The 18,152-nt window shown below is 41.0% G+C and overlaps 1 protein-coding gene across 2 annotated transcripts in view; it reads right to left on the bottom strand.

Moving 5' to 3' along the window:
• rims3 (regulating synaptic membrane exocytosis 3) overlaps window positions 1-18,152 on the bottom strand; it is a 58,803-nt gene that overhangs the window by 35,348 nt on the left and 5,303 nt on the right. For both annotated transcript variants that reach the window (XM_074686770.1, XM_074686771.1), the window contains exon 3: window positions 24-349. In XM_074686770.1, the coding sequence (XP_074542871.1) occupies window positions 24-288 (265 nt within the window). In that variant the 5' untranslated portion in view covers window positions 289-349. The remainder of the gene's footprint in view (window positions 1-23; window positions 350-18,152) is intronic.

Here is an 18,152-nt window from a genome sequence, read left to right as displayed (position 1 = left end):
CCAACAAAGACATTTTGACTCACCTTGCTGGTTGAGCTGCTGCGTGCTCTTGCTCCACTGCGACAACCCAACAATGGCCACCATCTTGGCGCCCAGACTGGAGCGCCGCTTCTTGTTGCCAGTCAGTGAAGAGGAGTCTGGGCCCCCGCTGCCGGGACTCTTCTCCAGGCTGTACATGGCCCCGGAGATGCTGGACGAGCGCACCACGTTCCGTGCCGCTGCGCTCAGCCCACTCAGACCACTTAACCCGCCCGGGCTGGGCACCTCCACGGAGCTGCTGAGCATCATGGTCCTGCTGGACTGGAGGGGCCGATGGGCTCGGGGGCAGGGCCGGAAGGTTGGAGCGGGGCTGAGGGAGGAAGATGAAAAAGGGCAAGAAGTGAGGGTGGGAACAGAGAGGAGAGAGTTGCAGCACAGCTCAAATAAAAAGGACATCAGGACGTTGAGAGTGTCTCGTGAAGTGCAGAATTATAGCTCGTCTTACAGCTGCTGGAGCCTCCTGAGGCTGAAGGATGGAAAGTTTAAATTTCAACCACAGTTTGGTTTTCAATTAAATCCCCAACTCAGTGCTGAGGCAGCAGAACTGACGTCCTAACCCACAAAGAGACGCATCACAAGTGAAAAGCTCTGAAAGTCTTTTTTAGCTCAAGTAGTTATTGCAAACTGAGACAACAAAGAACACAAAGGTCAGCAGATGAGGACAGCGCAGATGGCAGCAGACTGTTCAAGTGAGTTAAGGAATATCTCCAGACACACAATACACACACGCACACTCAAATGTCAGGGCTGGCCTGCTGTTGAGGGGTGACCCTGTCAGCTGGTATTTGTCTTGTGTGTTTTTTATGGAATCGAGCTCCATGTTTGACCTTAAACAGTGACAGATAATAAACTCACACAGCTCAAGTTATGACAGGTTGGCCGAATCCTGGGGGGAAGCCAGGGTGTGTTTGTGCACACACTTGCGCCAAAGTTTAAAACTTAGTTATATTTAATGAACACTCATCACAGACATCTATAAAAATCTGAAGAGGGTTTAAAATAATATAAACAGAAGTTCTGTTCTATTTGTGGGACTGGGTTAGCGCTGAGAGCGTGCTAGCCTGTAAAGTGGAGCAGCTAAATGGAACTGAGCCATGCTTATTTCAATGCCTAACACACAGGACTGGACAATGTGACTCCACCTCCTACTGCTGTGCAAAAGTAAGACCAAAACAAGCCGTGAGACAGGTGCTGACATCTGAATCAGCAGGTGGAGCAGTATCAGTTCAGAGCTAACCAAAACATGCATTACGCTTACCGATGAAGATCCCAATGGTCAGTCCTGTCGTTACAGAGTCCTTTGTTGGTTGTTAGGGGTGGACACTCAAAATTAACTACCATGACAGATACAACGTTTGGTTAAAACGTATCTAGAGAGCTTCAGATGTTTTGGCTTCATTCTTGGGAATCTGTCACGTCATCCATCTTTTTTATTCTGCCTATGATTTTTACCTGAGCAGTAATATTGAAAAATGGAATCAGTAAATAAACTTTGTCATTCAGCATCTCTGCTGTCTTTTCCCATCCTGTCCTCGTTCCCTCTTTCAAAGTGATTATACTGAGGCTAAACCGACAGCCTGAGGGCACATGAAATATGTATCTGCGCTGTGGCCAACATCCTGCTTTCACGCTCTTTTTAATATTTCTCTTTCTTCTTTATAACACTTTCATAAAACTTCTTTTAACACCTGCTTTCTCACTTGGTTAATTATTACAGCCTCTGCTGTGTGCCTCTTTTTCTTCTCATCTTTTTTCATGCAGAAAGTACAGCAATGCAGTATTTTTCTGTCTTTGAACCCAACTCATATGCACCTTACAGAAATTAGCTGAGGTAAAAAGTCCACCTCATATGCTTTAGCGCACATCAGATGATGTATGCATAATGGTTCAAGCAAACTTAAAGCGGCCCTGCAGTGGGAATTAGAGCCAACACTGGGGCAAACTTCTCTCACTCTGTAATCACAGGTATTGTCCTCGCTGTACAGATTTTTTGATGGCTTGAAATGTAGTTTGGGCTGTTTGGACACATGAATTGAACGGTGTCTGAATGAATCAATCCCAAAATGGAAATCAAAGTGAGCTGAGAGGAGAGCACTGGAAACCTCATTTTCAACTCTCCACCAGCATAAAAATGTATAAGCTGCTATTTCAGTCTCCTCAGCCAAGCCTCCATCCACCAGATCTTTTTTCTTTTTTTTTTGTTGCAAAAACATAGAATACCCCAGTGCAATCAGCTGATGAAAATAGTTTCCATGAGAGCCAAAGCTCTCGTAATCACAACACTCGAGAGGTCGAGTGAATGGTCCTGCTTCTTGGCTGAATGGTCCACTGTGTATGTTCTGGGTATATTAAAAAAAAGTGTATCATTTAAAATGGCGTGGAGCTGTCAACACTTCATGACTGCCCATGTTTTAAAATAATAAAATGATCAAAAATCTTTGTTTCAGCATCGTCTTTAATGACTACAGACATCCTTCAGCTCCCTGAGATCATTCTATGCTATCGTACAGTATGTTCAGAGCAAATATGAAATAAATACCAGAACAATAATGCTATGCAGTTAGTTTCATCTTTTTTTAAAGACTCAACGGAAAATAGAGTTTAAAAAATTCTTTACAAGATTTATTGTAACATTAGCTGAGCAAGTTTTTGTTTTTACAACAGTTTTTGAAAAATTATGAATCTTGATTTGAGAAACTCAGACTGTGGTGGTAGAGGACCAGGTGACTTCAGTTTATGGTCTTTATCCACGCACTAATGAGGGGCTTTCATACATTTACAGCTAAAAATCCTCTTTTAAAGTGTTGTGTTGTTTTTTGTTTTTTGTCGTTTTTTTTGGAGGACTGGTGTTTTCTTTTGCTCCTCATTGGGGTCTGACTCAAACTTTCTCCATTTTCATATCATGAGTCACAGCAGTGTTGTAGCGCAGCTCAGCCGTCATCATGGCTTTGTACTTTCAGATTGATGCAGCAGCAGAGTAATATTGGTGTCCTATGGTGCATGATTTCTCTCTGCTTTATGGCCTGCACAAGTGGAATTTTAAGCTCAGCACACACACACACACACACACACACACACACACACACACACACACACACACACACACACACACACACACACACACATACACACATACACACACATACACACACACACACACACATACACACAGTCTGCCTGCCTCACCCAATTACAGCAGTCCATTCTTGTCGCTGTAACACCTCTGTTATAACCTTTACTGCCAGCAAATTTGTGCATTGACTCTGTGGTGTTTACACTGGAAGCACAATAAAACAGAGATTTAAAAATAGCGTACTGAACTATCAATAAAGGGTAATGGCAAATAAGAAGAAAGTCTAAGTGCTTGATCGCTATCCAAAAGTCATACTAGATAAGGTTGTAAAATCTGAAATTGTTAAGTATTTTTATAATAATTGGCGTAACTCAGTATTTATCTAGTTTCATGTTGTGTTCTTGTACAGTCTCAGTCTCATGTTTATCTGGCATTGGAGGAAAGGTCCTGTCTGCAGCTTGTGTCTGTGAGGTCTGTGAGCAAACAATAGTCATCAACTAAAATAATAACGCATGTTTGGTTATGCTAATTTTACTATTATGTATTCTTGTCCTTTTTTTTCTAATTCATCTATTAATCCTAAATATAATCGTCAGAGTAGTCGATTACTAAAATAATCGTTAGTTGAAGCCCTATATCAAACCCCTGGTTCAAAGGTTGATGAGGAAGTCGTGTGATCAACAGACTGTTTTGACTTTAGTGTCTCCTGTTATAGTTTATGTAAAGTTGAAAGATCAGCATGAGAAATGAACATGATTCAACATCAAGGAGACATACAGTGGGGAAAATAAATACTAAACTCATCATCTTTTTTCTCATCACATTTATTTCCAAAGCTGCAATTCAAACGAAATTTCTACCAGACATTGGTATTAACTTAAATAATCCACACATGAAAAGAAATCATGACATTGAAGTCCATAAATAATGATTATGTGGAATTAAGTATGATAACACAGGAAAAAAGTATTGAATACACCATGGAAAAGCTGTATACTTTGGCAAGGAAATGCACCACACCACCTGAAATCTGTCAGTAGGTAGTTTTTTCACCAAGCGGTTAAATATGACACACCTCATGATGGGTAAAGGCAAAGAGCTCTCTGGAGACATTCACAACCTGATTGTTGCTCAGCATCAGAATGAAACTGGTTACAGACTTATATCAAAGCACCTGAATGTTCCAGTCAGCACCGTTGGGGCCATTATTCGCAAGTGGAAGAAGCACCAACTTACCATCAACAGGCCACTTGCAAGACTTCTGACCAGGGAGTCAGAAAGATAGTCAGAAGAGTACTCAACGAGCCAAGAACCACCCTGAAAGTGCTCCAGAAAGACTTGGAGGCAGCGGGTACAATTGTTACAGAGAAAACAATAGGCAGTGCACTCCACCACCATGGCCTCTATGGACGCTCAGCCCGCAAGACTCCATTCCTCAAGAAAAGGTATGCTGAAGCTTGTTTAAAGTTTGCTAAACAGCATCTTGACAAGCCTGTAGAATAATGGGAGAATGTTGTCTGGTCAGATGAGACCAAAATTGAACTTTTGGGCTGTCATACTACATACCATGTTTGGAGGAGAAATTGCATTGCACATCACCCCAAAAACACTACACCAACAGTGAAGTTTGGAGGTGGAAGCATCATGGCATGGGGTTGTTTCTCATCTCATGGTATTGGCAAACTTCATGTAATTGACGGAGCAATGAATGGAGCCATGTATGGAGAAATTCTTGATATAAATCTGCTGCCATCCACCAGGATGATGAAGATGAGACGTGGCTGGACCTTCCCGCAGGACAACGATCCAAAGCACACAGCAAAGTTGACTCTCAAATGATTTGAAAAAAAGAAAATCAATCTGTTAGAATGGCCTAGTCAATCACCTGACTTAAATCCAAGTGAACATTTGTGGAAAGAACTACAGAAAAGGGTTCACCAGAGGGCACCAAAGAATATTCAAGATTTAAAGACAATCTGTGGAGAGGAATGGGCCTAAATCACACCTGAGCAGTGTGGACGATTAGTTCAAACATACAAGAAGCTTCTGGAAGCTGTCATTGCAAACAAAGGCTTCTCCATTAAGTATAAGTTGAGTCTCAGTTTGTGTGTTCAATACTTTTTTCCTGTGTCATCGTACTTAATTCCACGTAATCATTATTTATGGACCTGAACGTTGTGATTTCTTTTCATGTGTGGATTATTAGAGTTAATACCAATGTCTGGTAGAAATTTTGTTTGAATTGCATCTTTGGAAATAAATGTGGAAAGCAAAAAGTTACACCTGTATGTTTTAGGGAAGTTCAGGGAAAAGCTGTTGGTATACTTGACTCTGCAGAAGAACTAGAAAACCAGCCAAACGATGCCATCTCCAAAGCCATGCTCCTAGCGTGACTAAAAGACAACAATTACATACCAGTGAAGCACAAACTCAACTTAAACACTCACTCCCATGACTTTCAACCATAAATAATAAAATACCCAGTACAGTGAACGCTACAGTGGCCTTAATACGTCTTCTGATATGGACTCTCAAATGTAAAGGCTTCGTGCTTGAGCTGTCTCCATAAATCATCATCATTATCCTCCTGCTCTGTCGTACCAGCAGCACCATAATGCTTGGAGTTTGAAAAAGAGCTGATGAATGGCCCTTTTTTACATTAAATATGAGCACAACAACTAAAGTGGGTGCTATTTAGGAGCAATGAAGTGATGTAGAAAAGGGCAAACTCTGGCATTTTGTGATGAACTCAAAATAATAGGCAGGCAGGGGGGAGGAGGAGTGGGTGCTTTATCCAGAGCTATTGCAGTGACATTTGTTATGGTGGTAAAGGGTACTGAGGGGGAAGAGTCAGGAACAGAGAGGGAATTAAAGGGAATAAAAATCTGAAATTCAGGTGAGGCTATATGCCCTTAATTCCTACCCATCCGTCTTCTTCTCTCCCGTCCTCCTCAATAACCCTTTTCTATTCCAGCCTTTACACACTCCTCTGTGTGGCTCTCTAGGGGGCCTCTGTACTTTGAACACACAGAGAGCGGAGCAGCAGAAAATGAGGATGGAGAGGGATCGAGAAGGCTTGTTGAGAGACGAGAGATAAACAGAATAATTCTGCTTTCAGAGGGACACGAGAAGCGACAAGAACAGGCGAGGGTAGAGGAAGGACAGGGAGAGAAACGTGGGAGGGGAGGACGCTTGGTAATGAATGGACACAGAGAAAGACACTGCTGGGAGCCGCCGCGGCCTGATCTGTGAGGGATAATGGAGTGAGACGAAGACGAGGGGAGGAAGAGGAGTATGACACTGATGGTGACAGCGGCTCAGACATGCACACAGTCCTGTTTTTCTCCTAATGATGAGATCTTCAGGCTGTCTGCTGTATGTTTGAGTGTGTGTGAGAGGCTGTCCATCTCTGGCTGAAGATATGCTCCAGAGTGAAGCTGGGAATAATGTGTACTTTATGTTTTGTCCTGCATTGTTAGTTTCAACAGAAACAGGATCTCAAAGATGCTTAAAAATGGCCTCAACTTCTTTCTACTGACACACATGATGGAAGAAACATTTACAGTGCACGTGACACAGGATACAACGTTTTAACTCTTGAATTCAGGCTCTGAATGGCCTCAGTTATTTACAAATTCAAGTTGTTAGGTTTGATTAAATGAAATAAACCCATGTTTGTCAAGTTATGTGTAGGCCTGTCACGATAATCAATAAATCAATTAACCGAACGATAAATAAAAACGTCCTCGGTAAGTTTGCCAGCCTCGATAAACTGACACGTACATGCATGTTTGTTTTCCTCCTCTCTTTCAACCAAAGAGGCTGAATGAGAAGATGGCTCACTACATCTATCTTTCCTAACATCGGGGTGCATAGGTTCTATAGCGGATTTAGCGGATTTATAGCGGAGTGAGCATCTGTCAAAAATGCGATCTTTGGCATCTTTTGCGACGGGGCTGCTCGCGCATACACACGGACACAGATTACACCCGTACTATTTATCATGGTCATCTACTTCCTCTTCTGACTGAATTCAGCGGCATACCTAGACCTGCTGAGTCCTGCAGAACCCAACCACAGTCTGATAGCAATGACATTATCCATATGTGTTAATTGAGGCTTTGTCTGATTTTAGCCTGACTAAGCTGTTTATATCAATTTCAATAGTCTGATCTTGTGCTAACTAAGGTCATAGTCTGATTTCTGCAGCTGCATGTTAATGAACTGACTGTTCAGAGGGCTTGTACAGCCACTATGAAAAATATTTTACGGCTACGTATTAATGAGGTCAGTAGAAATGTGAACATGCTGAAAGCATTCACAATTCAATATGCTGTTGAGTGTCTTGCAAGTTTCTGAAGTTTCAAGTATTTTTATGACATTGTGTTTTTCTATCTGCAGATTTAATCTCATCTTGAAATGAACTGTTTTGCTTGAACAAATTGTTAAAACAGTGATATTTCAGTTTAATTTTGGAGTTTTATTATGCTGTGCTCTGCTCTTGGAAGGAGATCCTTTCTTTAGGGTTTCTTATTTTGTACAGTTTGAACGCCACAGATTATGGATGAAACCAAACAAAAACAAATGCTTAAACTAATTCATAGGTTGTCAAAATAAAAGAAAAAATCAAAAACTCAGCCCCTGATTTTAAAATAGTTTGAAAGCTAGATATAAACTACAGCTGAACTACAGAAAAATTAAAGTCACTTCTACACGTCCTTCACTCGCTAATGTCTGCCACCACGTACCTGTCCCTGCACCGTGTTTGGTTGGACCTGGAGGTTCACCTGGAGCCAATCTATCTTCATCTCAGTGCCAGACAGCTCCCCTGCCATATGTCTCTGTGCGCTCTAACTTCTCATCTCAGAGCTCATTTACTTCTCCTCCTGTCAGCAAATTACCCCACTCCACCCAGCCATCAGACACTTCCCCCCACTCGACAACACCGACCGCTGCTGCGTATAATCTGAGGCGTCTTATTTTGTTGGACTGTTATCCTATTTCTATCGTGCCGTAAGGACAGCGATGAGTTTAGAGCAGCAGAAGCTAATTACAAGACAGGATGCTACAGTCACAGTATTTCAGAGTAGGCTGCCAAAGTATTCAATACTTTTTCCCTCCTTTGAGCAGAGCCATGCTAGCTCTTTGGAGTGTTCGAAGCAGACTGGAGCTTGATATTTAACAGATAACAGGTGTTTTAGTTTTGTCAAAAAAAAAAACCACTGCTGCGCCATTCTCAGGTATGAATAGTCGTCCTATTAGCTTATTACCAGCTTTAGGTAAAATAATGGAGAGAATTATCTTTCAACAAATTCAATTATATTTTGATGTAAATGGCTTAAATACAGAATATCAGCATGCCTATAGGCCTGGTCATTTGACTTGCACGGCCTTGACACAGATGACCGATGAATGGCAATGTGAGATGGATAAGGGAAAATTGGTAGGAGCTGTTCTTCTTGATTTTAGTGCAGCATTTGATTCAATAGACCATTTGTTGTTACTAGACAAGCTTAAACAATATGGATTCACTGACAGCATTAAATTGGATAGAGAGTTATTTAAGTAATAGAAAACAAACAGTTCTTTTTAATGGTAGTCTGTCAAAATTCAGTTCAGTCAATTGTGGAGTTCCTCAGGGTAGCTGCCTTGGGCCCTTATTATTTTCTATTTATATTAATGATCTTCCTTTAGTTTTACAGAATGCCCAAATTTCAATGTATGCCGATGACTCGACCATATATGTAGCAGGATCAACAATCGAGGAAATAAATAATACTCTAGAGACGGAATTAAGATATGTAATAGAATGGGTAAGAATGAATAAACTTGTACTTAATATAGGCAAGACAAAGTCTATATTAATTGGAACAAAGCATCAGCAGATATCTGAGCCAAAGTTGAACTTGAAGATTGACAATACTCATATTGAGCAAGTGAAAGAGACAAAACTCTTGGGTATCACCTTAAATCAGACTTTATCTTGGACCAATCATGTTGATAATATTGTGACTAAAATGAGAAGGGCTGTTTCAGTTACAAGGAGAAAGTTAGATCATCAGTTATACAGAAAATAGTGATGTACAGAGCTGTGGTGGGATGGAATTCTTTACCAAGGTATGTCATTCAAGCCAATACAAAAGAAGCTTTCAAAATGATGGTAAAACAGTACCTACCAATATTTCATGAACTATAATGACTTGTTCTAATAAGGTATTATTGAGGTATAATTTAACCCTTTTCCAACAAATGGGTATGAATTGTTGGACTATTCAATTGTAATGTAATTTTCTTTGAATGTTCTTACTTCTGTAAGTGAACCATTGTCTATGTATGTTGTATGAGTGATGTGTATGTTTTTGTATGTCTGGTTGGGTGTATAGGACCCCAGGAAGAATAGCCACGCTCTTGGCAAGTGCTAATGGGGATCCTTAATAAAGTAAAGTAAGTAAAATCATGTAACTCAAAGTAAGGAAAAGATCAAATAGTGTTCCTTAAATGTCAAAGCAGTTATTTTACAATTCATGCGTCATTTACAAAATAATTTGTCACTGATTGAAATTAATGAAGAAGAGCAAAGAAAACAGCAGCCAAAACTCCAACTTCAGCAGTGTTTCAACCGAGCATGACAGTCTGGCGTCAGTGTGATCTGATCGAGTGAACCGAACAGTTAATAAATGAGATCTCTCCTTTTGTTTCCTCCATAAACACAAATGTCACAACCTTGTGATTAGATAAGGCTCAGCGATCAGTTAATGGTCTGCTTCGAGCAGCTCTCTAGCACGGAGAAGCTACACCAATACTGCTGCTGTTCAGTTAATTAAGAATTAGCAGCAAAGTAGACGGTAAAGATAGACTGGAGGTCGATGTGTCTGGTCAGGACACAAACAATAGAAAGAGAAAGGGAGATGCCAATAACATCAATGCCTGTGTGAAGCAGTAAAAGGTAAACATAGCCGCTTTTTTTTTCTTTTTATTCATGAATCTGTTTGTCATCTCTTATTGGCCAAGCTATGTTTTGGATTCTCCTAGCCAAATTTTTCATGGAGACAGCAAAAAGTGAATTAAACTGATTTATGGCTGAATTACTAAAAAAAGGAACATTATCTATTTGGCAGTGAACTGTTTAATATTTGCTTTGGCTCAAACTTCATAATCAATGTCAGTTATCAGTCCTGACTTTACATCTAGTTGCCATGTGGCTACCTGCCAGCTCCAGGTGTCTCTTTCTAAGAAGCTGTGCGTCACTCTTAATTTGAGAAAAGCACTTCGCCTGGCTGAAATGAGAAGGGGTATTTCCATCCAAGGAGCTGATTTTTTCCTAACAGCTGCTAACTGCATATATTCCACTATTTGAATGAGAACAGTATGTTTCAAAAATGAGACGTGAAAGCAGACGTGAAAAAATGAGAAACTGGTTTGTGAAAGACAAATTTTCTATGTTTTTATGTGTTTTATAAAAAAAATGTATTGCACATGCAGATCACAAAGAGTGTAAGGCAAGAAATGAGTAATGTTGTAAGAATAATCATGGTAAACAATCACTCCGGCAGTGCACAAGGACGGGCAGGAGCTGTAATGCACTTCCTGTTCAGGCTGCAATGGATACTGCCCAGGTCCTGACACTGTATGACGACCTGATGCCTGCTGCTATGTTTTTGTTTTGTTTTTTTTATTATCTGATATCCTGTGTGTGAGTGTGTGTGTGAGTGATGATTCTCTCTGATCATAAGGGCTCTCTTAAGGCGAGGAAAAACAGAAGGCTGGTTACACAGCTACACACAGAGACAGAGGGAGAGTGCCAGGCTGTGGGACGACTTGGAGCCAAATGGATCACACACAAAATCACACACAGTGAAACCCAGCGCAGCGCTAACACACATATGCTGCTCTGAATGTACTTGCCAGAAGGGCGGCTGGAGAAAGAGACGCAGAGTATTGAATGACGGGCACATTGACTCAAGTGTCTTTGCTAATAAACTTGAAATAAAATCCAAATCTTCTCTGGAACTCTGTGTTCTTGTGGGAATTAGATTTCTACATGTTACTTTGACCGAGGTAATACAGTGTAAAAAAATGATACAAGCACAGAAGCATTAAATATTAACAAATTTCCCATTTCACACTTTGCAGAGCGATATTAGGCCTGGTGCTGACACACAAACACACACACACACACACACACACACACACACACACACACACACGCACGCACAAATCTGAATCAAATGGTAAGGTCCATGAAATGAACGGAGAAAGGAGTTCATGAGGAGCTCCTGCTTCGCCCGGCCCAACGGCCCAATCAAATTTTTAGCCAATAAAATCTTTAATGAGGTGAGTCATTGAGTCACTCCCTCTTCATCACCTTGTGACAGCAGACATAAATTCGATCGGTCACGCCGTGTTTTCACAAAAATTACCTGCATCATGTTGAATCAGCGATGGTGTTGATGCTGTGGTTTGCATTTTCTACACCAGAGCTACAGTTAAAGGGTCAAATGAGCTGCTCAGAGGTTATTAAAAACTGAAATACAGCACCAGTTTATAACCTTCTGCTCACACCTGATATGAGTAACACAAAGAGGAACGCATGCTAGTTCAGTTAATCGTGTCACGCTAGTAAACCTGAAAACTTTGTCGCTCTATTTTGAAAATATCTGTAAAATTCATATTTTCTCAGTGAAAACAGGGATAAGACATAGTGAGCTTGTATTCCTGAAAGGATTCTACTTTGCCTTACTACCCGCACGATGCCTGTTAATTATGCAGTGACCAACTCAGAATACAAACAAGTTAAAACTATGAGACAGTATCAGGATGATTTATTGAATAAAAGCTGTGAAAAATTTTCCCTCAGATTCCACGGTAGGTGGCGCTTTCATGACAAAAGTATTTTCATATCAGCCTACACTCTGAGTCAAATCCACATTTTCATCCACACTGAAGTCTCACAGGCTGTTTTGTCGACGGCTTTAGGATGAAAAACGCAAAAGTATTGTTGCGTTTTGGCCTCGTGTTTACACGTTAACTGCATTAAAGCCGACCTAAAAGGCAAACTTCTGAAGTGAGGGGATTTTCTCTGAAACGCTGCAGCCCCTGTTGCCGTGGAAACAGTAGGCCAGCATTTTCAGTGGAAACGCTGACTTAGTGAATGCACTTACAACCGTACAAGAATAGCGTTGTGACGATTGTTGTGGACTACCCTTTTGTGCTTGTGCTGCTGAAACTGCTGGAGATCTACCACCGCTTCTGGACAAGACAGTTAGGCCCCATTTACACGGAGACTCCCGCAAAAATTCTTCCTTTGCGTTTCCAAAAGCCACCCGTGTTTACATGAGGACGGCGTGAAAACGATCCGCATTCATACGACTCCAGGAGGACAAGTAACAACGATGTAGTGGCCATGCCAGTAGTTGGTGATGTGGACAGTAAGCAGCACATATGTTGCTTGGAAATCCGCCATCATTGTTGTGGTTGTTCTTTCTTTTTCTGCCGTTTTGTTGTGTGAGACGGTCGGCAATCCAACCATGACGCACATTACCGCCACCTACTGCACCGGAATGGCTCAACTGGAAATGTGGCTGCGCGCGCAGCCTTTACCTGAAACTGCGAGTGCGCATGCGCATGAGGAGTGGATTCAAATCTTTCCACTCTGGGGAGCGTTTCCAAAAGATTGCGTTTTCACTGAAAACGCAATCTTTTGGTCTCATCTAAACGGAAGGCCAAAACGCAACAAAATGTTTCCGGAATTGACCATTTTCGGCGTCATGTTAACGGGGCCTTATAGGCCAACTACAGGCCTGGCATGCTTACTACAGCATTTTCAGTCCCTCAGCGTTTCCGTGTAACACAGAAATTTTCCTCTGCATTTTTGCATTTTGGAATGAAATTTTAGGTAAACGGGGCCTTTTTGACTCAACATTTTAAATCTCACACAAGTCTAACTCTAAGTTTGTTTCCGTCAGGATTCTTAACATGGTGGTTGCTTTGGGTCTGTTCCCTTCTATCTGGCTGACCATTTCAGCTTAGCTTGTTGTGTGTTTTAAAAATCAGTACGTGTTTTCCACCTCTTGATGTCTTGCAGATCTCAAAGACCAGGCCCACAAATCCACACGTTTCAAAATAAAATATGGTTTGGCATTTCTGTCAATGCGTACACTAGTTCTGTGAAATTAATGCAACAAAGTTTAAAATAATAGTGGGTATTTACTCAGCTTCTTGTCTCATATTGGTTGAAAAACATATAAACTGCTCAGCAGCATACAGGTGGATTTTCAAACCTCTACTCTTCTCTCTGCTTGAATCACACTTGAATCACAACTTTAAATAAACAAAAAGGAATATTAAAAGTATTATTCATGTTTGTTATCTTCTTACCAAGAGGAATGTAAATCAAAAGCTTTATAAATGTGCTGGACTCTGTTCCACAAATTGATTTGATGTGAGATGTGTGATCTGGTTTTCCAGGTGGTGCTCTGGTAGGAATAAATAATTCATGTGAAATAAACGTTTTGACTTCATTAACTTTTTTACTTGGTAGCTCTGGTGCTCCCAACTCTAAAAATGTAACAGCACAATTTTAGGAGCTCTCACAGAAAATTAAGGAGCACTTCAACTACAACTTCTCCCGTGTCATTTACAAGCCATCCCAAGTCCATCAATCACTTTTTTAAAACTGTGAACCTTCATGGCTGCTGCTAAATCCACACTTACATTTTCGTTAACACTAGGCAGTTTACTAAAGACTTCCTTAGACTTCTTCCTTCTTCAGATTTCCTGATTTCACTCTGATAACCTTCTGTCATGTGACAATGAAGTGCATTGAAGGCTCACACTAATCAAGCTAAAGTCAACATTAAAAGTTACCAAGTCAAGCTAGTGCTGATTGGTTATGCAAGCGATGAATTGAGCAGTACAGTGGTTGATCAGTAAGGCCTGCTAAGAGGCGCAGGTAGCTCTTGATTGACGTCACAACACAAATGCTCACAAATATATGTTCAAGTAGTGGGTAAGCCATGTAATGACTTGTTGGCAAACATTTAAAAGGCGGTGCAAAGTGTAAAAAGAAAATCTTAAAAATTGTGAAATTGACCAAACTATTACATAAAATTATAATTTAATATTTAAAGTTAGGTATCCTGCTATTAGGGAAGACTGAAACTTAAGTCTTAAAGCTGTCTTTGCACATCTTGAAAAATATGCTGCACCCTGAGGTTACTGCTGAGATCTGAGGCAACAGCAACAATAGGCTGACAAAGGAAGATCAGGATCTGGATCATGAGCAGTCAGACAATAAGACAACAAGCTTAACATTGACCTGGGTTAAGTGATCCACGTCATGAGGATGTACAGCCTGTACCTAATTATTAACAAGTACTAAATGGTGTTGAAATGCAAAAAAAAAAAAAAAAGCGAAACACTTTCCCCATCTGGTGTTTTTCTTTCCATGAGGAGCAAATTAAAGAAGTAGAAATACAGAGAGCCAGCACAGTGTTGTACAGTAGGTGGTTCTTTGCTGTAACAGTTACACAAAGGAGGAAGTGCTGGTACTAAGCCTCAGTGATAACCATCAAATCACAGTCCTGCTGAGTATCATTTCAAACACTCGCTCAGTCATCCGCTGCTCCCACCGTATTCCAGGCTAATCCCTCCACTGCTGAGCTAGCAATACAATGTTTTTGTCTCAGCAGTGAATCAAATACCTCATCCAGGATTAGAGCCAGCAGCCTTTTTGAGATGTGAGACCTCTCTAATATCCACACTTATCACCCCTCAGTAGTCCCACCAGCTCACAGGGTTTCTCTCTGCAAACCACCACGGGGAATCTGGTGTGAAGACGAGAAACAATATGTCACTGTGTTATCCTCGTTCCCTCACAGGGACACTAAACAAGCTTTAACTGCTGAGTTTCTTTTGTTATAAGATGTTAAAGTTGTTTGGGGGGAAAAAATGTCCCTTGTCCGACTGCATACCCAAAGATCGACTCTAAATCTCTAAATCTCCATCCACCGCCACCTGCAATCTGTCCAACATCGGACCTCTCCTCTTGTTTTTCATCATAATAAAAGAAGGATGGCAAAGTTACTCTGTCAGCAGCCGAGGGATGGAGAGCTAGCAGGAAATAGAAAAATAAAAAGCCAGAGTGGCTGGACTGGGAGGAAAGTGGGTTAAGAGGGGCGTGATGGATGAGACTGAGAGCTTTCCTGACTCATGGCCTGCTTTCTCTGATGACTAATGTGGTCAGTGACATCTCTCTCACTACCCCTCAGCCGCTCCTCCCGCCCGCACCCGTCTCTCCATCCCACCTGGGACGCTGGTACCCAGCCTGAGGCAGAGTAGCGCTTTCAGTTTCATTGCCCAGATCGACAAGTCCCGGCTGAGAAAGCACAGGTCGTGCGGCCCTGAGTTGGGAAGTACAAAGGGCCAGCGGAGATAAGGCCGGGGTCAACCAAAGCTGGCCTCCTTTTCTTATTTACAGCTAAACTTCTGGAGGGGACGTGTGCATTTGAATGTGGTCTGACCCTTGAGGAGGACAAGATAAGAGCTGTATATTTATCTCTCTGCATTTTACGACTTCTATCTCAAGCTTTCAATCCTTTTCTGTCCAGTGTTCATTTACATGTGAGCCCATGTTTGGGCCGCCTGCGTGAGTAAGTGTGTGTCTCATGGTGGTCAATTGGGTCACAGAAAATTTATCATATTTGCCATTTGTTTAACGGTCTGCAGGTTAATTTCCAGATTCTGTGTTGTGAATCATGTAGAGCTGTCATGTTGTCTATGTTGTCTAAATTTAAATGCATTATCAGAATTGCTAAGTCAGACTTTAAATGCATATCACACCAACAAAACTTATAACAAAATCCTCCCCAGTAAAGGTTTAACACAAAAATTGAGACCACAAATGCCGACTTTGAGACTGATTTAACCTAAACAAAAATAATCAACACAGAAGGGCTTACTTGGATGAGTCCAGGACATTAATAATCCCCATTCAGAAAGAGTCCAGCTGGTGCAAACACAAGAAGAGCCAGAAGGAAACACAAGGCTTGAATGAACTGACTGATACAGGCACAGACTGAGACTTTATACGCTGGGACTAATCAGGTGGAGGACAAGTGGGATTAATCAGATAAGGTGAATGAAGTCAGGGTGTGGCACACAATCTCTGAGGTGAGAAAACACACAAAGGCAGGAAGTACACACAGGGTCAACTCCATTCTCTGTAAAGCTTAAGCACTGAATCCTCACGAACTTCACTGACGTCAGAGGAGCAGTACGTGAGGACTGGGGATGGAACAACAATAAAAAATGTGGCATTCTGATATAACAAAACAGGCCAGTTCATCTTTTTTCATGTATAACAAGGTAAACCTTTTTTAGAAAACTTTAACTGACAGCAGAATTGGTAGACTGCACCATTTCTTTTCTGTAAGGTGAACTTATGGACAGTTATTCTGCTGATTACTGATTTAATAACTTTCAAAAAAAAAAAATTAAACCTATTTTAACATGTGAACATTTTCTATATTCACCAGAAGGTTTTTACATGTCAGAGTTTGTGGTGATCTCTCATCAGAGCACTCATGCACTTAATACTTTGACAGCTGGGCAGCCCCAAGCAAACACATGTAGCAGGAATATGCTCCTCAATCTGTGAGTGTGGAGACTGAGATTAGGCCACAACACACACACACAAACAGGGGAGGTGTGAATTTAAAATGAAATCGTAACAGAAATTGAAGATTGCAAAAAAATGAATACAAAACGAAACATCTAGAAAGATTGTTACGAGTCTATTGGGCTGTAATTCCACCAGATCCACGTCTGGTCCGTCTCCTCTCTGCAGCGATTGGGCTCCCTGCTCCTTCAGCTGTCTATACCCAGTGGCTGCTTTGCGTTATTGAGCAAGACCACAAGACAGCTGGAGTCACCTGACCAAAAATCTACGACACTTACCAAACCGTTTTATGAGACTCTCTTTATTTACATTTACTTGGCCCTCAAAACCTCTAATCTGTTAACCTGGCTCTGCTAGTGCTAACTATGACGGTTTGTTGTTGTAGTTCAAGCCGATCTAGTGTTGATACAGAGTTCTTTTTTTCTGAAAATCAACTGGGTGTTTAAATGTTTCTTTGGTGCTTGACTTCCTGTATATCTTTTACTGTTTGTCAGAACAAATTGATGAGAATTTTTGCGTATCAGCTCTAGAGGACTCTGATCTGCTGCATCTCAAACAGAGACTGGATGTGATGTCTGGAGCCATTGGGGGAAAAAGCACATTGACTAGAACTTAGACCTACCAGATCTGGAGCCGTAACAGGGTGGAGATGGACCAGAGATGGATCTGGTGGAATTTGGCCATAAAGAAAAAAATGACTCAACTTCATGTGCATTTAACCAACAACTAGTTCAGAAAGATTGTATCAGAAAACTGTCTTCAGACACCAAAATATATATTCTTTAAAATAGATCAAGGCAGATGATCCTCTACCTAACAGTCCGGTTCTGCCGGAGTTTCTGCCTGTGCGAGGAAAGTCTACCTTAAACTATTGATTAATGTAGCCAAAGTAGCAGATTTTTATGTATTCTAATGATAAAAAAACTTACAAGAGCAAATTTTTAAATCCCAAAAGTACATGATTTAAGGCACAGTGAGGCAGATGTCCCTCCACCTATGAGTCTGATTCCACACAAGGTTTCTGCGTGTTATTAAAGATATATAGAATGTGTTTTGTACACCTAAACTAAATGTGAATACTCTTATCATAACTCTTTTTTTAATTCCTAAAAATAAACGGTTTACTGTGGATCAAAGCAGATGGCCCTCCACCTATGAGTCAGATTCTGCTGTTTAAAGATGATTAAAACTGTTGTTGGATAAAACATTGTAATTTTATTTCTGGTTATTTTGCTATTTTTGATAATGACCTTCAAAATTAGTTTGCTCTATTTGTAAATTAATCTTCTTTTTCTTTTCCTCAGTATGTGACACATTTCTTTCCACACAGCAGTTAGCGAGCCTCGAACACACGCGTGTACT

The sequence above is a fragment of the Halichoeres trimaculatus genome, unplaced genomic scaffold (assembly GCF_033239565.1).
Source record: "Halichoeres trimaculatus isolate MK-OKI-2021-1 unplaced genomic scaffold, fHalTri1.1 fHalTri1_scaffold_14, whole genome shotgun sequence".
Classification (NCBI taxonomy): domain Eukaryota; kingdom Metazoa; phylum Chordata; class Actinopteri; order Labriformes; family Labridae; genus Halichoeres; species Halichoeres trimaculatus.
The sequence above is the reverse complement of the archived record's forward strand: the minus strand, read 5'-3'. Positions and strand labels throughout refer to the sequence as shown.